Here is a 24,239-nt window from a genome sequence, read left to right as displayed (position 1 = left end):
ATTGTATACACAGTTCTGTAAATTACACATTTATTTTCAAGAAATCTTTTGAATATTTGAAAAAGTCCAATGAAACCGCAGCAGAAACAGTTGGTTTTACATATATTTCAAATAATGAATGCACCTTTTTTTTTCTTTTTTGACATCTTTCTGTACCTGTTAAAAACAATTGTTGTTTCATTGAGCGGTGCGAATCCCCAGTCTCATAGTGTGAAAAGGCACTTCACTTTGAGGGGGAAGCTGGGAAGGTGCAAGGCCGGAGCAGCCGTGAGGGTTTAAAAGCAAGCATCATTATACTCATTCATGCAACTTATCAAAAAACAAAGTACAGCCAAGCACCCCTGCCAGAGAGACATAACATCTCATGGATAACATGATGTAGTACAAAGCTCTGAAATTCCTGAAAAAAATTAAAGTAGTGACTCGAGAAATTTCCTCAGATGCATCTCCCAGCAACTTTATAGTTTTATTAAGTTTCTGAGTCATCCCTCCAAAAACACTACCAGACACAAACCAATGGTTCCGGTTTAAAAGAACAAAGAAGACACAGTTCAGTTTGTACCTGTTTTTCTTTAAAGTGTTTTTGGTTAGCTACAATTCTTAAAGTGTTACAGCTAAAAATGGAAATGTGCTCCAAATGCAATATGGCAGTCAGAGGTCTGAGGTGCGAGTTTAAGGGCTTCTGTGGTGACGGTGCCTTGCCTCACTGCTGTGACAGAAGGGCATTCCTGTTGGCCTTCATCTTCTCAAGGCGCTTTACTAGATGGTTGTTGGTCATCTCCATCTCCTCAATCTTATCTAGAGCCGTGCGCAGCTGTGGAGGAACAGAGAGAGAAGTTTGTATTTTCATTTGTATTTAACCTTCATGACGCCTGGAAAGACCCAATGAGATCGAGGTCTCAATTTCGATGGTGCCCTAGTTGTAACTGACACAGGCTGCGCCCTCTAGTGGACTTTATGGGTAATACCCATAATCAGGACAATAAGCACACACCTCTCCAAATGTGTGCAGACCCTACAATATTTTACAGCCAGCACATCCTTTTTTTCTCTTCAGCGAAAGCCGATTTTTGCCCGCTGACTACCGCTTCAGGAACGTGGTATGCGCCCGCCATGTGGGCCTTTATCGCCACGATGGATCTTCATGCCTGCTTCGAAGAAAGCGGTGTTTAGCAGCCACCAGCTTGCCCGGTCTGCCGAGCGCTGCCTAAGACTCAACGGCAGCCGCGGTGGGATCACTTCAGCCACTTCAATGTATGCTTTTCTGCGATGTCTGGATCCCATGAAACCCACAGCTGTCATCTCTCCACCGGGACTTCCCGCTCTCAACGACCTCATCGTCATGGCCAAGACACTAGACACTGTTCCACAGGGCCCCAATTAATCTTACACCTTATCTTCACATTCTGTGGCTGTAGAACAGGGGTGCTGACGTCATGGTGAGAGGTGGACACCTACCAGACAAGTAAAAGGTTCCACCCTGAGGTGGTAACGCAGATTTGGACCTAGTTTGGGAAAGTAGAGGTGCAGGGTGTCTATTGCTTGTCTATTTGACCCCTGCAGGGTCAGGCCGTGGCTCTACCTAGTTCAGGTGCAGAGTACCTGGGTTGCCTACTTCCACGCAGTTATAAGAAAGTAGGTGGGCTGGATCAATGTTGGGTTTTTCCAATCGTAAAAAGCCTTCAGTGTCCTTCTTCACTCCTATTTCAATGAAGAAATATTCTCTAGTTTTGATATAACGGATTCTATTAAAACAACTACTCAAAACATTTAAAAAAGAAAGACCAAAGTCTATCGCAGAATCTGGAAAAAAAAATTCTTTCAACCAAGACTCAGATTTAAATATTAGGATTTATATGGAGAAATCCAAGACTTCACACATTTATGTGTAGCAGTCCAAGCCCTTAAAAAAACAATGCAGATTATGTACCAGCTAATACAACAGAACTACATGTCATTATAGTCACAGACATCAAATTGTTAAGTGAAAACCCATTTGGTCTGTGACTTCTAAAAAGGAACACTAGTCGGCCGCTCATGCAGCCTGGGAGAAGCAGAAAGTAGTTGGAAGAATAATTAACTAGAGATGCGATTAACTCAGTGGGGCAATTCAGCCTTCTTCATTTCCAGTTTCTTAATATAAAGCGCTATAAAGTCTGTGTCTTTACCTCTCTTTGAAGTTTTCGTTTTTCTACTTTAAGTTCGTCTTCTACTTTCTCCGAGTTGTCTGCTGATGACTTGTACCTGGTCACTTGGCCTTCAAGTCTGTTAATCTGGAAAATTGACAGAGTACAATTTGGTGACTTGGGAGCACTAAAACGTACAAAATCTTTTCATATTTGTGTATTATATTTCTATAATTCACTACTATTTGACATGGCATTTCTTTTTTACTTACATTTTGTTCCATTGTACCCATTTCCTGTTCAGCCTTAGAAATCTTGAATTTGTATTCACTAATCTGTCTGTTGGCATCTCCTACAGAGAAAAACAGAAACCAGTGAGTTTGAAAATACAAGTGTTCAAACAATCTGTGATCAGATACATAAATATGAGAACAACTTACTCTGCATCTCAATAACGTGGAGGTCTGTACCGTTTTCCATCCTCTCCCCATCTGTGTATGCACTGTCCATCTTTGTGTGTTTCTGTCTCTCCTCCTCCAGCTGATTCTTCATCTTCCTGATTTGAGTCAGCAGTTCATCTTTCTCCTCTGCCAACTTTCGTAGCCTGACATCTACAAGACAGATGGAAAATACATTAAGCTGAAGCAATTTACTGGAACATGATGGAGGCTGATTGTACAAGCTGGAAATTGTGAAACAGGGCGGACTGCTAAAGTGCACTGAAATGTAACCGAGTTGTTTTTGTCATTACAAGCTTTGGTGTCTGTAAATAAACACCCCATTGGATCAGTGTACATAGCCTTCATGTGACACGTTCATGTGGACAGAAGTCTTATCCCGACTCACCCAACGGGCCCTCTCCTGCAGACTCCAGCACCTGGGCGGCCTCCTGGGAGACCACAGTGATTCCCGAGGACAGAGGTTCATGGTTGACGTCTCCATTTGGAGTGCCGTCTGGGATGATGACTAGCCCATGTTTCTGTTGTGAGAGAACACACGTTATTGAGGACTGGGGCCACTCTCTCTGTTGGCAAATAACTTTATAGAACAGAGGGTATGCACGGATATCAAATGTTCTTTATTTATATACCACAGCCCTCACTGTGTATGAGTAACACACAAACCAACAGTTGGCTGCTATGAATGGAGGAAAAACTGAAATCTTGAAAAAGTAAATGCCATGGTAGATGATCTGCACGACGAACTGAACAGATTGTCTGTGGATGTTCAAATGTAGGGATGCACGATATACAGCATCTGTGGCTGATAGTGCATCGTTATGAACAAGCTAAAAACTATTGCTCATTGTAAGTAACAGCTGAACATAATCAGTTGAATTACTGTGGAACAGTAAGAGGATGATGCCACACGACTGTTCTAGCCAAACATTAGGGTCCCTGATAGATATATGAAGGATGCAGCTAAAGTTGCATCAACCAAAGGCTAAGGGCAATAACCTAAAGACCCCCATTCTTATTCTAAAGCTGAGTTTGGATTTTCAGAAAATCTCTCATTTGCAAATGATCTCTTTTTACATTTTTACCATGTGAATGCACAAAAGCAGATGCAGACTACTGTGTGTTTGCCAGTGTAGGAATGTAACAACATCTATGTACAGTGACATTACATGCATACCTTATAAATAAGAACTCCACCAGTAATTTGATATGGTACACTGGAGCCATGGTCAAGTACCAAGCAAGTAGTGAATAAGTTGTCTAGTAAATAAAATGTAAAAGGTGTAACACAATAGCAGGTCTGCTAACATTAACTGGCTTAGTTCAGACCAAAAAAAAAGGTTTGGGGCCAGCAACTCATTCCTCTAATCTTTAATTTTCTGCTGGGGCTTTAGGAAGACCTACCTCTTCAGCTTTGGCCTTCCCCTTGATGTCAGCAAGCTCATCTCTGAGCTCGTCTCTCTCACTCCTAATGCAATCAAAGTACTCTTTCTGTCTCTCTAGGGCCTGGCCACACGGACAAGAAAAGACAAGGGAGTGGAGAAGAGGCAGAGGAGAAGTTTGATCCACTGTGGACAGACATGCCACACCACATGCTGCAAGACATCTCTCATGCACAAACATGCACCGACTGTGCACGTCAAGAAGGACATTGAAGCAAATGACACACACAGATGAGGAGATTAAGATTGCAGCACTGAAGACACAGAATATGTGAGGAGGTAGATCTTTTTGACTTTGTGAAAACTATAAATAAGTATGATGCTTTCATCACTAAGAGTCTGACTTCATGACCTAACAAATGAACTGATCCACAGGTGGAGCATGCACGTCATGCTAAAATATTTATTTAATTTTTAAGTTGACATTACAGACCTAAATAAAACTAGGTTTATATTACAGGCTGCCCACTGCAGACTTTAACACAGTGCTAGTGCACTTTACGGGATTCAAACCGAGAACCCTGTTATTTCGACATGCACAATTACAACGTGTGTCCAGGTATGTGCCAATGCTTAAAGGGTCTCCAACATGCAGGGACAGCATGAAAGGCAAAAGACACTTTGTCTAAAGCACCACTATCTATTGCCTCCCATGTTGTCGGAGCAGCCCTGTGGGACCTCCTACCCCAATCTTTTTGTCCTTCCAGTTTATTGTTTCCTGCAGGTCAAACACCTCTCTGGTGAGGGCATCTAACTTAGTCTGCATTCGCTGGCTCTCCTGGAGCAGTGACAAGATTACACAATGCGGGAAAAGAACAGAATAGTAATAATTGAATGGAACAAAGACAAAAGAATTGAAAATGCACATAAACACATAGATACAAAAATCAGAGATAGGCACAGGTGAAACACGGCGAGAATAGACGAATTTGAGGAGATTATGCTGAGAAAGAAATGAATGATGGGTCCAGAGTCAGATAGGACAATGAAACAGAGCTAAATATCAGAAGGGACAGAGAGGACCTAGAGGCAGGCAAGTGCCAATTGACCCTTATCAAAAGCCTCCTTCGCAGCCTGCACAGAGGCACTAACACCTTACAATGTGTTGACAGAGTAGCAGTCTCCTTACCTCTATAAGCTCATCTCTCTGGCGAATTCCCTCTTTCAGTTCTTCTTGTTTATGCTGCAGGACTGTACATGTGTGCTTTTGTCTTTCTAGTTCCTGAAACCATAAGCAGAACATTTCAACCACAACATATATACGTATTTAGCATTTTTATTACTGCATGAAATGTATTTCTGACATGAGATATTTACGACTAAATAAGCTTCAGAACTTCTCTTGAACAACAGCCAATTGCACCTTTGTCTTATCTTCCAGCTCTCTCCTCATCTCTGCCGTTTGCTCCTCCATCTCCTCTATGACGTCCTTGAGTGTGTCAACTTGATAGATGAGGTTGCCTTTGTCGTTGTCCAGCTGGGCATTCGATACCATGGCTTTCTTATACTTCTCCTCCACCTCTGCAAGTGACTCCTGATAAGGGAGGGAGCATGTTAATAAACAGAGAACATTGGTTTAAAGCACAGCTCACATGCGTACATGCACCAGCTGGGCTCTCTGGTATAAAAGGGAATTTCTTTCAACAGACAATGGCCAAACATACTACACGTCTTTTCTTTTTTTATAAATCTGAAATTACGTAAAGGTATAATTCTTTACCACCTTTTGTGGAATGTTTAAACAGGTCATTTGTAACTAATATATATGTGTGGTGCAAGTGGTGCCATTTTTTACGTAATAATAAAAATGCGCTGAATCACTTTCAGGAGTGAAACAAGGCAATTGTGTGAAAAAGGGATCTGAAAGAGAACTAAAAGGGAACAACCAGGAAACAAGATGGTGAAAAGTAATCTCGCTAAAGTGCGTCAGCAGTATCACACTCTACCAAGAACAATAAGGGGAGTCAGGTTTGTTAGTAAACTACTCTCATCAATAAAACAGAGTTCTTTCAAAGAGAGCGAGAAGCAACTGAAAGGGACTGCAGAAGTCAGCTAGAGGGCCATCATACACGGTGGGTGGTAGGAGAGCCTCAGAATTGAAAGCATGACCGTTATCTGTCAGCAGGTGGAGCATTTTTAACTCTTCTTCTTAAAAACTTGGAATCCAGTTGCATTGTGGGCATGTCTTCATTCCAGGCCACGACCAGCAAGTTGCATCAAAACAGAAAGTGAAGGAAGATCATGCAAAAGAACGACCGTACGCAATTCAGATGCAAAGCATGCAAAGACACGACTGTGGAGTTAGGAGCTACAGAGAGGTAGGGGGTCGGGGGGGGTTAGTGATGCTATACTGCTCCCAGAGAATAAGAGGCATGCTGTGAGCTCAAGCCCCTCTACCTTCAGCTCTTTAAGCCCTTGCATGTACCGCCCTTCTACATCCTGAATCTGGTCCTTTAGTTCATAGATATCCTGTTGAGCAGATGAAAGGAATGGTTGGAGTGAACTGGGGCGTCAGAGAGGATGGGGAGTTTCAAGGAGAGATAACAAAGCACCCATGTTGCCGTCTCAAAAACAATCTAGCTGGCATACACCCGACCAGGGCACCCAAGTTGAAAAGGAACAGCTTCACAGGACACGTGTCACATCCATGAAGAAAAACGGTTAAAGCAGACACTTAGAACAGCAGAAAGGGCACAACAGAGAAAATGCTGTGGAAGGTTGATATGCTGAAGACATTAAACAGACATCTGGTACGAGTACAATTTAATTCATATGCTAGCATTTTTTCATTAGGTAATGCAGCCACGAGTATAGAAGTGTGACCTTGTGCGTATTGTACACATTACCCTAAGTTCACTCAGACTGTTGTCGGGGTCATAGACACTACCCGCGTCTGCGCTGCCCCGTCGTGATGAGGTTCCTCCCAGTGATGCTAACGTGGCTGCCGAGAGGCTGGGGGTGGCACATCGGGAAGACGGCTGAGAACACAAAATACTCCAGTCAGAAAAACAGCGCGGCACAACTCCCGACGGGTTATTCAACACCATCCCCCAATGTTAATTCTGCCCAATTCAAATCCACCTGAGAGAGCTAAAGTCACTGTTGAGTACTAAAGTGTATTTTATAAACTTGCCAAACCAGCTCGCAATCTCCACGAGCTTCAAGTGTAAAAGTCAGAAAATGGTGGTGTGTTGTGGTTACATGGTTGTCGCCTAATATGGCATAGAAATCTACTTCAGTGTGAGATTACATTGACTGACTACTGCATTGCCTATTTGGGGATCAGTAAAGAATAAGTAAACAGCTAAATAACGATGCACTCACCCGACTAAAATCTGTATACTGCTTGTCACATTTTTCATCCAGCTGAAAGAAAGAGAAGAAATATTGTAAAAACAGATCACTATTTTGAGAACACCCATCCTGTGTTGTCATGCTTGGAGTCGTTTTCTTCATCTGTAAATCGTGGAGTTAGTCCGGGAGTTCTGCATGTTCACAGAGCATAAAGAGTGACAACCAAACGAGCAAAGGAACTCTTATTTATATATGCAAGTATACATAAAATCCACTACAACTCTACAGAACCACTGAGTGAATCACACCACTCTGTTAAAAATAACATTTTAATGTTATGCTGTTGCACACTGCAGTCACATCCACTTCAGTTGTACCTATAGTCAATAACATAAAAAAACCCTGTGGGATGAGTTTTGAAAACCAAATGTTACTTTTGACCATGCATCATTCCATCACTGCACTTCCAGCCCACTTACAGCGTCCAAATCCGGAATGCTCAAATCATCAAGGTCAGACACAATACTTCCTCTCCGGTTGGTGCGGCTGAAATAATCAGCAGCCGACTCACTAATATCAGAGAAGTCAGACGACTGCTTACAACACGCAAAAGAAGAGGATAGAGATATAGAGAAAGAAGAATAACAGAGGGCCAAAGAATAAAGACCATCAGTGAGGAAAGAAACAGAAGGAAAGCAACAACATATACAGTCAGGCGAGAGCACTGTTCAAGGTGTTTAACTTGCATTGCTCTTATGCAGTACAATAGAATAAATAAAACAGTTTGTCATAGAATAGATGTTGAATAGCCCAGTCCCTACAGCTCACCACACTGTCCCTGCGGCCTCTGCTGAAGCGTCCCTGGGACACGCTGCTGACAGTGTCATCATCAGAGGAAGACTGAGAGGAATACGCACACACACACAAGATGAGGAGTCAAAGTAATGTAGGATGGATACATGCCCGAGGCTTTCTACAACACACACTCGTTCAAACAGCAATCCATAGACGTCCAGTAGCGGTCTCTGTATGAAACAGATTATTGGATTACACCAAAGACTCTCACACACTACACGTGACGCTAATTCATGCAATTAGGAACATGTTGTCAAATACACCAACTGGAGAACAGTTAGAGAAGACAATCTTGCTACAACATCTTAGCCTGCAACAGCACTGCAGCAGAAATCACACACGCTATCTACCTCTTAAGCGTCTCCCTCTCACACACACTTTCATTCGCTCCCGTGCACTCTTGAACCGTGTTACTTGTGCGAGCTCAGTTGGTTTCGACACATACACACGCACACCAGTGGGGAGGCCTGATGTCGAGAGGGGTGGGGGGTGAGGGGAAGCTTGTTAATAGCGGGCATCTGTGTGTAGTGTTATCCGACATCATGCGGGTGTGTGGCGGTGGTTTAGGGTGCTCACCACAGGGCTGCTGCGGGTGGAGCTGGCTCCAGAGGAGTACCAGCTTTGTTCAGAGGGCTGCGGATGGGAGGAGGAGGTCAGCACAAGGGGTCAACGTGGAGACAGGCGTCAGGCCACATACAGTTAGCTGCTGTGGTGGTGGTGACATTGCTTTAACGCTGTTTCACAAACATTCAGAAGACTTACAGGTCTTGAACTGTACCCTGAGCCGCAAAGACCGGTGTCGTCGCAAATAGAGGCCTGAGGTCACATGTGGGAGACAATGCAACACAAAAGGGGGAACATGAATCTTTGACCCACTAGCTAAGTAGGTAGAGTAGACCGACTTTGTCTGGGCCGTGTGATAAATAGAAACACTCTGTTTTTCAAACAAGTAGGCCATTTGTTTTAGTGCTTTAAAACAAAAGTACTGGCTTCATGCAAAAGTCTGCCTTATCTAACTGAAGCACCAATCTCTGGCCACCGCCAAGTGCTCAGTGTCCAGGAGCTAAATATAAGCAAACCCAGCCACCCTGTGTATCCTATAAGATGCATGTGGCCACGAGAGGGGGAATGTTTACTTCTGAAGGAAACATGAGGCATGTAGAGAGATGTTGGTCAGAAACTGACCATGCTGTAGCTGCGAGGCAGCCCCGTGCCAACGGTAGAGGACGAGGAAGTGGTTGCCTGTCGGAGAGGAGGGGAGCCCGTAAAATGTCAGTTTAGAGGACAGAGAAAAGCTGTACTTAGAATGTGAGGTGGAGAGAGACTAAATAGCTGCAGAAAGGGGAAACAGGATGAATGTTTTGCTGAGCCTGTGACATTTAGGGGGGAAAGTGTTGAGGTCAGGTGACGCTGTCCCTGTCGAAGGTGTTACTACTGGTGGAAAACCATCTTTGTCAGTCAGCAAGTAATCTACGTGAATTCAAATGATCACAAGAACGGTTTTACAGTGGTACACTATGCTAACTTCAAACCCATGATTTTCCCCTTTGCTGCCTCTTTCCTAGCCTGTGGGCATCGGCTATTCCCATTTCATTACTAGCCTGTAGTGAACAAACACGGTTTTATAAACATAATGAACAACTGTCCAAATTCAGGTTATTTTTTCCTAAACACCTAATGTTGTGTCAAACCCAGTTATTGCTAAAAAACTTTTTAAAGCAAAAAGACACTTGTGGCTGAAGATTATTTCAATAGTAGGGGGAAGTAACCTGTATCCAGTTGGACAGATCATAGTTTTAGTGATAAGCTACCTGAATTTAACTTAGATAGGAGTGAAAACCATGACCGAGAATTAAAGTTGGGGTGATGAGTGAAGTACAGTAATACCCATATTGTACACACATCTTGAATTCCATAATTGCCAATAAATGTGAACAAAGAAATATCATTTGTGTGAATATGTACCATGTAAGATTTTCTTTTGTAAAACTGCATAAAAACCAAATCTGCTTTATGACACAAACAATGTCTCTTATTGCAGTTATATACCAAGTTTATTAGGCATATACATGTCCAATAAACTAGACCATGCAGATAGTAATATACTGCTGTCCACATCAGCCTGTGTATAAAAGGGTTGAAAGTTGGACAGCACTGTCAGGGGGACCGACCCGAGGGTGATAGGTGGAAGTGGAGGTAGGAGGCGTGGGTTTGGTCTTCGTTAAGCTGGTGTAGTTCCTTTGATCGTGGTAAAGTCCAGTCTGGAGGGGCAGTAACATAAAGTGACCTCAAACAAATACCAACATAACCAATTTAATACTCAAGGGTCAGACAACTATCTTATTGAGACACATTCAACATGGCTTGGCCAACATCTGCGTGCCGCTTCACAAGGAAATGAATAGTCAATCTTATCGGGAGTAAAGACGATCAGCAGTAAATCACCACCGCAAGCCAACATCATTAGTCTACATTGCTTCCATGCTTAAGGCTGCAGAAGAGACATAAACACTGAAGGAGCACACTGACCAGCAGGTCTTTCTTTGAGGAGCTGGATGAGGCCCTTTTATGGCCATGCAGGTCATTGTACACAGAACTCTGTTCAACCCAGAGCAAAAGAATAATTAAATAAAAAAGCAAAAATGAGACAAAAGGACGAGAGGAAAAGCATAAAAGCAGTGATAAACAGCTGATCATCACATAGGTACGTACAGTGGAGCGGGAAGTCTTGAGGGTGGAGCTAGAGGAGAGGCCGTCAGACTAAAGAGAGGACAGGAGTCACAAGAATGATGACGATTAAACATCTGAGACGCTGTTAGGCGCGCACGAGCAGCACATGTCTCACTAACAATATGTTAGTTGATCAACAAGCGACATGTAATCCAACACGTCTGCAGGTGAAGCAAACATGCATTTTTTATATGACCGGTCAAGGCCACAGTGAAGGAACCAAAAACATTTGTAAGTGGCCCTCTGCCAATTAAGATGTTTATGTGATGTTGTTAATATGATGTTGAAAACGCAGTCAGTCTTAAGTTTGTTTTATCAACAGGTGCAAATGCAGACGCTACCTATATAATCCTGTTGAAAACAGCTTTCAGTGTCTGTGTTTGATGGTTCCAGGTGATAACTGCACTAAATGTCCTTTCAAGGTGCACATTTTCAACACTTTAAAAGCGGAAAATTCTATTTCAATTTTAGTGTCAGGCCATCAGAATCGCACAGGAAAGCATTCAAATATGATTCAGGGAGGAATTCATTGTAGAAAATAAAGTATCTGTGACATCTCTTTCCAGGTATAACCGAATCCGATATGAAAAGGGTATAACTGGAGCAGAAGTTGATGAGAAAATTTGAAATCTGAAAGCAGCTGGTTGCTTCCAAGCACATCCTTAGGAATCGGAGTGAATTCTGCTCTGCACAATAAAGTTAGTCAGACATGAACTCCAGTTACATGCTGAGAATCCAGGTGATCAATCAGTTGCCAAAGTCCACACATACACATTATGCACTCACAACGCACCAACACATCCTTTCTATGGGAACTGAATCGACTCTTAGACCCCAAGTCACGTGTTGCTGATGATGAGGTTGACTTCAAATTAAAAAGAAACAAAAAGCAAACATCAGGAGAAATCTTCACTTTGCCAACCATTTTATGTAATGACGCAAATTAACACATCCAAATTAAAGTATTTCACTCAAAAGAATTAATTAAAGAAATGCCTCCCGAACAAGAACAATGGCTTTTCACACATCTGTGTGACCCTGTGAGAGCGCAGTCTTAATAAAAAACTGCCAGGGATTTATTATGTATTACGCACCCTGTAGCTGCAGACTGACATGACGTCATCATCCAGCCCCTGTTGAGGTGGAAAAATGGAGTCACAGCAGAAAAGCAGACAGAGAGGAACATGGGTGATCAGACATTAACTGTAGGATTAAAGGAGAATGAAGAAAGGAAATGCAGGCAGACAAAGAAGAACTGTGTGTGGGGGAGATACAGACCCGGCGATGACGGCTGGTTATACTACTACTAGAGCCTCTGGCTTTTTCTGAGTCAGCCTGGAGTAAGGAAGGAAAGTTGGGAAAGATTACAGAGTGAAAATAGAGAGGCTCAATCACATGGGATGAGCAAGGTCACTGCAACGCTCAACGGTTGCTAAGCAAAGACCAAAACATGCAAAACAACTTTAGTGATCATGTTTATAACCAAATGGATATCATAAACATTTGCAAATGTTATCCTCTTTTGCATGGCAGCAGTAAGATTAGTGGTATACAAAAGCAGTTAATATTGCACATTTCTGTCTCATCTGTTTGTTTTTTAAAAGGCAACATAACTGCACCCAATGAAAACCTCTGCTTCTCGTTGCATCACAACACCGACACACAGAGTTCCACTCCATGCAAAAGTTGTTCATCAACATTCAACAGCCTCCATCCTTTCTGAAGGTTGGAGGAGTAAAACGTAATGTCCAAACCACCTACTTGCTTGCAGACTCACCCACCCTAAATAAAGTCAAAGGCCAATGCTTGCTCTACGAAAACACACAGCCACAGATTACAGTGTCTCCAAAGCAAATACACTGCTGACGCATACTTCTACAGTGAGGTACAGTGTAGTCTGGGAGTGCAGCTAAATGGTCAGGCTTGACTGGGACTCAATCCCACACAACAGGCTGTGTTAGTGGAGTGAGAGGCTGCAACCCTCTAGTGCTCGCCTACCATCCACTGGTGGATCTGACCCCATTTTCTGTTGCTACTGCTGGATGAGAGGTAAGAACGCTGGGCAGGGGGAGAAGTGCCAGAAAAAAACAAAAACATACAATCATACTTCACTTAAAACTGCTGAAACGAAGAAAAAACTGTGACATTCACTTCAGGAATAGAACTTCTGGTTTCATGCAGCACTTTCATTTTCTTCTTTCTGTGGGTATATGTTTATGGTTATGAACGGCCAGATTAATCTAAAAATGTTTTTTTTAAAGGTGTAAGGCCAAGCAGCTCCTCAGCACTATGGAGGCAGATGAGTAGCTTGGCAACACAAAGGCAGTTAATGTGGTTAACTTGGTCCATTTTAAAACAACGAATAACTAAATAAATAGAGGAGAATACAAAGCCAATTTCCATCTTCAGTCTACAGTCGATGTGTGCTGAGAGCAGCAGTTATGGTGCATTACAATAACTGGCTTGATGGGTTGAGAGTGCATCATTTCCAATCAGATCCACTTTGTGTTTTATACCTCTTTCTGCTGCCGCTCAAGTTCCCTCATTCGAATATCCCTGGCCTCTGCCCGAGCCGCCCTCTTCGCTGCAAGCCTCGCCTCTGCCTGTAAGACACAACAAGAACACACTTGTTAGCCATTACTGGAAACTCGTAAAGGTGCCTTTCTCCGAGGACACACCCAACGAGTACAAAGGGAAAAAAACACAATGAAGGGAATAGCTTCAATCAAAACAATCACAGAGTCGAATATACATGAGTTTCCTGTAAGAGGAAAGAGACGGAGGAAAATGTACACGCGGGTTCATTTAATAACCAAATTTCTTTTTTTTGATAATTAGGTTGACTGTACTATGCATGGTAACAACATTGTAGGTTATTGTTTAGATATATAAAAATACACTATAGATATATATATAAATTTAAAATACATTTTCTGCTGATAAAATGCATTTATAACCAGAGAGCACTATATTCTTTCCACTGTAAAATGTTCCACTCAGTGCATGTCTTTAATGAACACATTTATGGGGTTCCTTCATGTTTGCTCATCCTTAATGTAAAACATATATAAGTATATTAAAAATATTGGCTGATGTATTATTATGATATATTTGTGTACTCTCTCAAATGTTGATATCAGCCTACCAAATCCACTATTGGCCAGGATGTAATATGGACACTTTCCAGCATAATGCTCAACAGAGTTCATACTGTACGGTTTGCCCTTAGCTGACCAGTATTGTCCGTGAGCCACAGCTCTGCAGTCCTGTGAGTGCTTGGGACGCCTCATCACCAACATGTGCTAACCATCAGTTTCAGGAGGGCTAATTCACAGACCTCATGGGGGAGATGCCAATAGTGCACAAACAAACTGAGAGAGAAGTACGGGATCAAGAGAAAACAAAGTGAGTCACAACAGTGTGGTTCTGCACGGTCAATAAACATGCAGGCAATTTCAGAACTAGCTGAACCTGAAACACAAAACAAGTTGGACTCAAAGCCAAACTGAGCCAGGCAAACTCTCCTTTGGGGTGGAAAGTGAGAAAAGTAAATCACACAATTCTGCCCCAACCAAGTCAGAATACTACCAGGAGCTCAGAAGAAGGAACTAATTTAGGCAAACCCCCTCCACAGCCCTGAAGAGCCACATAGGTGACTGTAGACTATTCCTTCCATCACGCCCATAATAACAATTACATTCCGCACATGCTCTGAAACTGAACATGCCACCAACAAAGAATGGCACACTTCCTTATGGGGCACAGCTCCTTTATCTGTTACTAAAAGACAGTCCATAAATACAGTGTGTGGTGTGTACAGTATCTCACAGCAGACAAACACGGTCAGCATTCCAGCAATTTCTTATCTGCACAGCCAGAATAGAAAGCCTGTGGGCATCGGCTATTCCCGTTTCAATACCAGCCTGGAGTGAACAAACACTGTTTTCTAATCACGATGAACAACCGCCCAAATTCAGGTTATTTTGCCTAAACACCTAATGTCAAAAACCTTTTAAAGCAAAAGGACACTTGTGGCTGAAGATTATGTAAATAGTAGGGGGAAGTAACCTGTATCCAGTTGGACAGATCATAGATTTAGTGATAAGCTACCTGAATTTAACTTAGATAGGCAATGAGGGAAAACCATGACCCAGAATTAAAGTCTGAGCAAAGTTGGGGTGATGAGTGAAGTACAGTAATACCTATATAGTGGCCAATAAACAAATCTTGAATTCCATCATCGCTAATAAATGTGAACAAAGGAATATCATTTGTGTGACTATGTAAGATTTTCTTTTGTAAAACTGCATAAAAGCCAAATCCCAAGAGCACCTCCGGTTAAACGCCATTTTGTAAGCGCTCATGCAATGTGGGATAATTCTGACGGCTGCTCTGTGTGACTTTGGAATCTGACTGATGGCTACACATTTAAACTTGGTACATGGTGGAAAAGGAAGTACATTTGTGAGGGTATGGAGACAGAGCAAATGAAAAAGCAAGAGACACGGCTGGCCCTGTGCTCTGCACCTGTTGAGCTGTCTGACAGTATGACCTGCTATGCACAGCAGCACAGCTGAGCTCTCTGTCTCTGTCCTATCTATAGCCCAGCCCATCCCGCCCCAAATCTCTGACGGCAATATCATGAGGCTGGAAGGGTAACCGGATCAGCAGAAGTTCACCATCACACACACACCTACTGCAATCTGGGCAATAAGAGTCTGGCAATCGCCTATGAGCTCATCTGGAGCACTCCCAACAATGAATTGTGTCTTATGAGCTAATACCTCAGTTAGGGTAGCACTGATGAAATGTAGGGATTCACTGCTTTTATATCACTACAAATTATATTAAAAAAATACTATTTTGGAGTTTTGGACTGTTGATTTAGTAAAAACGCACGTTGAAGACTTCTGGGTTCTAGGAAATAAAAACAGATTAATCAATAATGAAAATAATTAACACACTATTCCTATATTAAAACTGTGCAGAGTCCAGACAAGTACGAAATAAAAACTAGTAGGTGAGATATGGTTTCAATACTGTGGTCAATATTGCTACATTTCTGGATAAATGGATAAATGAAATTAGCAAATAAGCTTGCAATAGGTATATTAAAAGGAAGGTGCGGATATGTAGGTGTAGCACCCTGAATAATGTTATGTCATATATCTTACCGATTTAATACAACTGTGTCCATTTTTCATAATTTACTTTAAATGTGTGTAAAGTTAATTAATGTGTTGTTCCTATATTTGAGAGCGTTGATCACCTGTGCACATACTAACTGTGGGAGGGGATCAAACGGACAGTCCTTGTCCGTTAGTTGTTGAACACTGTGCTTTGTTCTCTGCAGCCTAAGCAGTCTACAGAAAGAGAAAGTGCAAAACTTGCAAATGCAATAAATTCAATTTATTCATTGTTGATAACATAAATTTAAATCATATGAACTATAGCTTCCACAAACACAGACACACCCTTTGTACACTGATAAAAGTCAATTGTTGCCTTGTTCAAGTACCATTAGCTCCCTTAGATCCTAATCTTAGGGACAACCGGAATGAGAAGATCATCTAATTCGAACACTTAGACACTGTCTAATTTCTAAGCAAGCTGCTGGTATTCAAAATGACTGACTGCCCAGAAATGTAAGAGGCCTCAGAACTGAGCTGGGGAAGGTGTAGGCTCAAATTCACAGTCCTTCTCAGCAGTGATTTGTGCCAAGCACAGGCAGGCTGTAACTCTTCTTAACCGGGCACAGACAACACAAGGCAGATTTGTTTGGGAGGGTGGTGAGTTAGACACTGACCCCTTGAGCTCCCTGCACAGTTGATCTAATCTCTAATCTTTGCTCCACAAAGAGATTCAACTTCAGAACCTGGTAGGAGGGTCGGGTGACTCATGTTTCTATGACCGGCCTGCATGACTATAAAGAGAGCAAATGGAGCCCTGTGCTTAGTCCCCAAGAATGAGAAACTGTACAGATAAAGTGTTCTTAAAATGGGCCAGGGCAAATAGTTAAGAAAAGACCATTCATCCAGTTTTACATTTCTCCCTGTAAAAATGTGACTTGACCATTAAGCTTCAAAGATAATCTGCAGATAATGTGGCTTTTCCACCCTATACCTGACATAAAAGACATTAAAACTCTGAAAACGGATCTTTCCATTTCATGTTGTTTGCTACCTCTCTCTGAAAAAAGGAAAGGAATGGCAGCCCTGCTGTGAAACTAAATGGAATAATCCCAGGGCATGTTGCGACAGGCTAGGCAGCTTCTCTCCTCTGCCCGTGTTTTCCCCCCCAAAATGAAAACACTACAAGTCAAGTCAATCTCTCTGTGGTCCAAACTAGCAATCTCTACTCACTTGAGCTGAAGCACATTAACCAGCAAAACCTGAATATCCACATTTAAGTAGATGCGTCAGAGTCCCATTTGCTGACACAACTCTGACCACGTTTCAAATCAAACACCTGGGTGTTTAATGGAGGATTTAGTAAGCAAGCCTAACACGTGACACATTATTTAACAGTTTGCAGTTTAATCTGAAATTGTTCCCAATATTCAAGAAATCTATCCAGAGCTGTTTTCAAAGCAATACTTAAGACACTCAAATGCAGAGATATTAGAAGTTCACTTGATTATCAGAACTGCTTGTTTACTCTATCTGCTAAATCAATGTAGCATATATCATCTGCTCCTTATTAATTGTCTAAATATATCACTATTGTAATGAATAGTTTGGTTTTCTGAAGATCACAAAAAAGTAATTATGATCCACTAATGTTTACGAGATACAAATATAGTTGAATAATTTACCCAATCTTTATATAAACAAATTACCTGGACATGCACGCAAGTATTGGCAACAAAATTATAAAAAATCTGCCACAAATTGCAGATCCCAAATAGACCAGATTAAAAAGAAAAATCTAATTCTTTTTTTTCTGAGTCAATATCATCATGTTTTTTTAGAAAGGTATCACAAAATAGAAAAACATAACATTTAGAAGATTATCAAAGCATTTTGTGTAGTTAATGATACACCATGGACTATAGATGCAACTGAAAATAGCCTGTATTAAACAATAACAATGTTCAAGCTTTGGCAATACATTACATTTAGGTTTCAGCTAATAAGGGCTCTATTTCCATCACAGTGCAGTGTCAGCTACTAATAATCCTTAATGCATATAATGGTTTCATCTGTATAGTAATGATCCCTGTATATTAAATAGAATGGTGCTGCTGCACAAACTAACAACATCTGAGACTGACAAGTCAATCTTCCAACTATGCTTAAAAAGCCCATCATCTGGATAAGGATTAACCAGAAAGTTTTAGCTGGATTAAATCATATTAGCATTGACTAAACAATACATGAATAGAGCACTGCATAGAGAATATAGCCAAGATGCATTCCACTTTGACCCAAAATAGAAATACAGAATGTATACCATGGAGTTTGAACTTACCTCCCGAGCAATGCTACTCAAAGCCTCATCCTCTGCGGAGAACCGGTCTTTCAGGGGGGCACGCTTTCTACCAGAGCCTTGTGTCCCCATGTTGCCTCTGCAACTGTAGCTCCACCAATGATGTGCAAGGTCAGAAAATACACAGAAGTGTATGTCAATAGCTACAGGAGAAAAAGCAGAGACAAAACAAATGTATTCCAATAGTCTGTAAACAAACCCATGTGTGTAAAATAATGTGATGTGCAATCTTCAGTTTCAACTACATTTCATTAAGTATGATTGTATGCAACCTCACTAATATCCCATACACTCCTCCATCTCCTCCTTCCATTCACAAAAAAAAATTAACAGTTGCAGCTCACATGAACCATCTTTAACGTGACATGCAGGACCACTGCAGCCTTATAATTTAGCATTTGAACACAACATTCAAATAAACAACAGCTAATTATGTTTCCAGAAGGAATAAAGCTATAGATTTGAAAATTATCTGAAACCATGATTGTTTACCGATAATTCTTGCACTAGCTGGTATTATAATATTCTTCATCATCGACATGATGATATACTTTACGGACATCTTGACAATATTAGTGAGATCACACAGACAAAAGAACTCTGTAGCTGGCTGGTAGAGACAAGGAGGGGGAAACACGCCTAGTTTAAGACCCAGCTGAGTCAGAAGACCCAAGCGAGACATGAGCACTCATTGAAGATGATTGATGATCTGAACGCCGTGGGTCATATCTCAAACTTAACAGTCTGACCCCCCTCAGCGACCCTGCCTAACAAATCAATGATAATTCATGGTCAATATACAATAAGATGATACGTTACTGTTAGCTTACGTTAAACAGCCATCTTCAGCTAAATTAACTTACTGAAACATTAACGTTGACTCCGACAATTTTGCAACCACAGACAAAGCTATACATTATATTTCCTAAACTACAGACATTAGTAAAAGGGGTAGCGTTAGTGAGTACCTTAACGAGTTAAAGTTAAAGTTACTTCACTGTACTGCTCTGTGAGCGTTAACTAGCGAACTAACGCTATACTAACGTTAGCCAGCTCAACTCTAAGCTAACGAGGAGTGCTAGCGTTGATTAGCATTTCGCCCTCTCGAAATTCTCCTCAAATAGTTAGCGAGCGTTAGCTTTTCTAAATATTCCTCCACTTAAACTGAAGCAAGCGCTTTACAAAACGAGAACTATCCCCACACGTACTTTCCCCAGCAATGGCCCCCGGCAGGGAGGACTATTCTCCGGGAGCCAACGCCAGGCTAGCTGCCCAGTTTAGCTGGGTAGCTAGCTTGGATAGCCAGTGGGGCTCAGCTCGACTCTCCTGAGAGGCAGACTGGCACTGCTCCTCCCGTCATACTCCCCACCCCAAATAGATAACGTTACCTTCGCGACACCTTCAAATAACCCGCGACAACTGCCACGGTGTTGTCCCTTTCTCCAGGAGGTTCAGGGGAGAGCCATTTGGCTTCTCTTCCATAGATTGGTAGTGTTTTTGTCCACACTGACAGCTGTCATCAGTCCGCCTTTCCAGTGCTTTCCACTGCCCAGTGGTTAGATCCAAAAGTCCCGGATGTTGGGGAAAAATTAGGGTGTGATGCTGCCTTCATGGCCCGTCAGACGCGTCGTAATGCCAAGAGTTATACTCGACTGGGAGAGAGAGCGGTTTTCCACTGAGTGGTGATGAATAGGTCTGCTATAGCAACATGCTAAGCGACTCTCCAGTGTTTGATATTAAGGGGCTGACACCATGCAAATAGTTTAAACTAGAAATGACGCTAACTGCTGCTATTACTGTTACTTTATAAATAGTCGACTGCAATGAACTTTTTTGTCTGTGCCTTGATTGTTCGCTCCTTATAGAGATAGCATTGTATTTTTTTAACAATAAATATTGTCTGTATTTATTTATGGGTTTAAGCCTTAATAACTTCGAAGTCTAATCAATAACTGTCTCCGTATGAAAACTGTCCAAATAAATCACTAAACTGAAATGACCTGACTTTTGGGTTAATACTATTTGAGATTTATTTATTTGTTTTTTCTCCTATTAAGTTAATAACGTAGCCTCATATGAACTCAACTAAGACCGTTATTGCTTTTTTTTGGAGCAATCTAATTCTTTACCTTTTCATTTTGACCTTAGAAAACTTTTCATAGGTATATAACATATAAAATACTTATATTCATTATATATAATATATTGTGTTATGTCTTCTACCCATAGGACGCACATCCGTTTTGCATAATTTAGAATTGCATGCAATCACAAACAAAACACTTTTTTTTTAAACACAGGTTGTCAAACGTGCCTAGTTAATCAATTATTGTATTACCTTTTGTATTTTATAACGCTTAAATATTCTATATTGCTGACCAACTAATATTGTTTATAAAAGATCCAAAAACCTTTGACACTAAATCACAAGCAATCTAATTACGATTGGTCCACAAGAGGGCAGTAGCGGATAATTAATTATTCTTGTTAGTACACTATATTTACAGGATGTAGTTACCCTCATGTAAATGGCTACGCTCAAAAATAGAATTGTGATCAAACACCAAAATGAAGCACGTAATCCATTGTGGACTGCTGGTTACCTCATAATGTTGTAAATATTTTTGCTTTTTTATTGTGATGAAGTTGAATGATTTAAAGTAATCTGTTATTTAGAGGATTGTGGCAAAGTAAGGAATTACAGTCTGACATTTCTAAATATCATGGCAGGATAAAAAAATAGCTAAATCATTTTGTGTGTATTGTATTTGAGACATAAGCCAACAGTTACGCGTAAGTGCACCACAGCAGCATACCAATGTAAGCAGTACACACATTATATGCCTCGTCTCTTGTAGATTTTGTTTGTAGCTAGTATACAGCACCTGTAAGGGGGATTTTCATAGGAAGATCTACAGGGCCAGCATGGAAATCCCCTGATTGACACCATAACACAGGTTACATCCAAACAATCACACACAAACACTCACAAACCCACACTTTTGCCGTATTATTCCCCCTCATCATATGAAGCTAATGTCTGTTTTGTCTCTGATCACCCCTCTCTGTTTGCTACCGTGCAGACAGCATTTACTGGAGTCTTAACCCAAAGACACCATCAGCCAAACTGTCTCCATGCTGCCACTCCTGGTATACTTTCCATGTTGTCATCATTTTAAGCTCTAATTAACCATTGTTCACAAGTCATAATGATAAAAGATCACATCTAAATTGGCAACAGATGCACAACACTGGATTCAGTCATGCAACTGCTAATCAAACTGTAATAATAGTCATTACAACTCTCTGGCCTTTTCAGTTGCAGTGCTGCCTGAACAGACAGTCCTCATATACAAATAGGGGGAAATAATATTCTATCAACATACATAACATTATGAAGTCTTTTATGAAAACTGGTACTGCTGGCTCTGTTCAGACCTGTAACATTGTGTTTTACTGTAACAAGATGACAAAAAAAACAACCATGATATTTTGAATTGCAGCTGTCTAAAGCAAAAGAAACCTTGTAAATATTATTGGACAAGCTGTAGTGGAGAAAAACAGGAGGCCTGAGGCATCCAGACAGTGCTTAATTGTGTTTGTCTAGGTTTATGGCCCTTTTAACTCATAAACATTTGGTTTGTTTTCCTGGGACAGACAGGCATGTACTCAGCTGTGCCGAGCCGGAAAAGTCTCCATGTCTTTCTCTTCAGTGTCCTTTGTCTTTGTCAATGTTCTCCTCATCTGTTACAGTAATCTGACCTTGAACAGCATGTTTTTTGCATGAAAGCGATGGTGGATTTGTATAATTTTGGATGGCATGCACCACTGGTGGTTGGAAGTGCCTCCCACTGCGCTAACAGGACTGGATCAAGTGTTAACTGGTCTGTCTTTAAGCTTAACTCTCCACAGAAAATGGAATAGAAATCATGGAGCCCCAACTTGTAATTACCCCATGGAGGGCAATGCTCCTTCTCTCCATCTCCTCTGGAGCCCTTTGAAGATGCCCCATAGGGAGTTGGTTGCAATCAGGACTCATGACTCATTGATTACTTCTTTTCGGTCTTCCAGGAATACTGCACAAGGAGTGGACGCAGCAGGGGGAGGGTAGTCCCCCCAGACAGTGCAGATAGGCCGGAGGTGCAGATGCATGGGGAACAGCACGGCCTGAGTCTTGGACACAAATGAGATGCTATAAACAATCGGATGTGCATGGTTTTTCTGGTGGTTAGCTCAGTTGGTCTGTTAAACTGGCTATTCATTACGGTCTGGAGTAAGGATGAATAGACATATTCGAAGGAAGGCTATGAGTCTGCAGGTTTTCATTCCAGCCAAAGTCATTAGTAACGCCGATTAGTACAATGCCAGCCAGGGAGAGGAGTAACTAATCAGTGAATGCACCTGGTTCAGTCTGGGGTTCAAATAAAACCCACATAGTGAAAGAATATACCATTTCTACTTTATATGTTCTACAAGAACATACAATGTCTGCACATTTGTCTCACGTGATTATGGCCTGCACAATATACATCTAATACAACATATTTGTAGTATCTTTTTGGTATACCACTTTTAATACCACATAATTTAGGCTGTTCTCATTCACTGTTTGTATGTTTGTACCTACTAATAAACATTTAAAGGGAGAATGCACCAAAAATTAAATATAACTTTTTGCAAGATATCATACGATCCGTTGTATGACAATGCATTGCATAATTATGCTTGAAACACTGTGAACATGTAGAAGACAGTTAATGAGTTTCTCATAGCTCTTTGTGGGAAACGGTTGCTTCTGCCTAAAACATATAATTAGACACAGAACCTGTATTTTTGCTTCCCTCTCTTTTCCACAACTTTTGTATTTTTTCCCTGCAGTTACATGTCCTAAAACAGGGTAGTTGAATGTTTCACACATTATAAATTTCACAAAGTTGCAAGAAAAAAAAGAGTTATGGCATGTGATAAAAACAACAACAATACAAACAATCTTTTTTTGTGTGAAACCAACGGCCGGTACAACGTTTTTTATCTCCATAGTAAGACTTGCAATAGATTGTTAGAAGATGCTTCGTTTAGCATTGAGAAAGACATCTCTGGTAAACAGACCGGGCGAAGCAAGTAGACCATAAAAGAGATCATAAAGGATGGCTTTTGATGTTTCTGGACTTGCACTCTGGACACCTGTGGGGTTGAACCCAGTGACTGGCTTTCTTATGTGGACATGTTGAGTAGAAGTAATTGGGTCATTACTTGCCAAGAAGCTGAATTAAAGCCAGAGACAATGCTTATAATTGTAAACATGTGTATTAACCACCCGTTGTTTAAAAGAAAAAAACGTAGAACAAGTTTTAATTAATATCTTGACCTCAGCTTCTCCCTCCGCTCTTACAAACAGAAAACAGTTTTGTGTCCATTAAAAGTCATGAATCATATGCCTTGGTTTCTATTTGTATTGTATTGTCTTTTTGGCAGTCAAGCATTGTGGATGCCTTGGTTTTCTCACACAGGTCTGTGGCTGACGTCTACTGCCTTCCCTTTCGTATTGTGGGCTGTGTCGTTCAGGCCGGTTCAGATGGCAACACCAGATTCAGAGGAGCGTGGAGCTGCAGACAATCTACACACACATACACCCAGGCCATTGTTGATGACCCCACTGCCACAATAGTATTGTCTTGGAGTAGCAGCAAAAGCCTGCAGCCGGGAAAGTTCAAAAGCCAAATAAAGAATGCTGTCCACTTACCAGAGGCTCGTGGAGAAGCACATTGGTCATATTGTGCCTTTATCTTAACATTTCAAGGATTCAAAGGCTGTGTTTTTGTGTAAATAGCAGACCATAAATAAGA

At 41.3% G+C, this 24,239-nt stretch overlaps 1 protein-coding gene across 11 annotated transcripts; it reads right to left on the bottom strand.

Moving 5' to 3' along the window:
* Positions 1-8: 8 nt before the first annotated feature.
* On the bottom strand, positions 9-20,059 carry lrrfip2 (leucine rich repeat (in FLII) interacting protein 2). 11 transcript variants are annotated; one of them, XM_034551219.1, is made up of 23 exons: positions 19,782-20,059; positions 18,376-18,536; positions 13,422-13,508; positions 12,184-12,240; positions 12,000-12,038; positions 11,699-11,770; positions 10,888-10,935; positions 10,705-10,773; positions 10,347-10,436; positions 9,361-9,417; positions 8,938-8,991; positions 8,752-8,808; positions 7,351-7,392; positions 6,873-7,004; positions 6,424-6,495; positions 5,390-5,560; positions 5,156-5,248; positions 3,989-4,090; positions 2,973-3,105; positions 2,567-2,737; positions 2,399-2,478; positions 2,169-2,273; positions 9-814 (listed from the first exon to the last, which is right to left on the bottom strand). In XM_034551219.1, exons 2-23 carry the CDS (start codon positions 18,463-18,465, stop codon positions 704-706), a joined length of 1,932 nt encoding a protein of 643 aa, XP_034407110.1. In that variant the 5' UTR covers positions 18,466-18,536; positions 19,782-20,059; the 3' UTR covers positions 9-703. The 11 variants fall into 11 exon arrangements, with proteins under 11 accessions (XP_034407110.1, XP_034407113.1, XP_034407112.1 ...); XM_034551222.1 differs by lacking the exons at positions 8,752-8,808; positions 8,938-8,991; positions 9,361-9,417 and having other exon boundaries at positions 19,782-20,057; XM_034551221.1 differs by lacking the exons at positions 11,699-11,770; positions 12,000-12,038; positions 12,184-12,240 and having other exon boundaries at positions 19,782-20,057.
* Between the last annotated feature and the right edge of the window lie 4,180 nt (positions 20,060-24,239).

The sequence above is a fragment of the Cyclopterus lumpus genome, chromosome 15, assembly GCF_009769545.1.
Source record: "Cyclopterus lumpus isolate fCycLum1 chromosome 15, fCycLum1.pri, whole genome shotgun sequence".
In the NCBI taxonomy this organism is placed as follows: Eukaryota; Metazoa; Chordata; class Actinopteri; order Perciformes; family Cyclopteridae; genus Cyclopterus; species Cyclopterus lumpus.
This window is presented reverse-complemented; position numbering and strand designations above follow the sequence as displayed.

Excerpts from the sequence above, each read along its gene's own strand:
- lrrfip2 (XM_034551219.1), bottom strand. The coding sequence starts at position 18,465 with ATGGGGACACAAGGCTCTGGTAGAAAGCGTGCCCCCCTGAAAGACCGG. Across the intron at positions 5,249-5,389 it reads AGCTGGAAGATAAGACAAAG|GAACTAGAAAGACAAAAGCA; the intron begins GTGCAATTGGCT and ends TTATGGTTTCAG. Across the intron at positions 2,479-2,566 it reads CCACGTTATTGAGATGCAGA|GAGATGCCAACAGACAGATT; the intron begins GTAAGTTGTTCT and ends TTTTCTCTGTAG.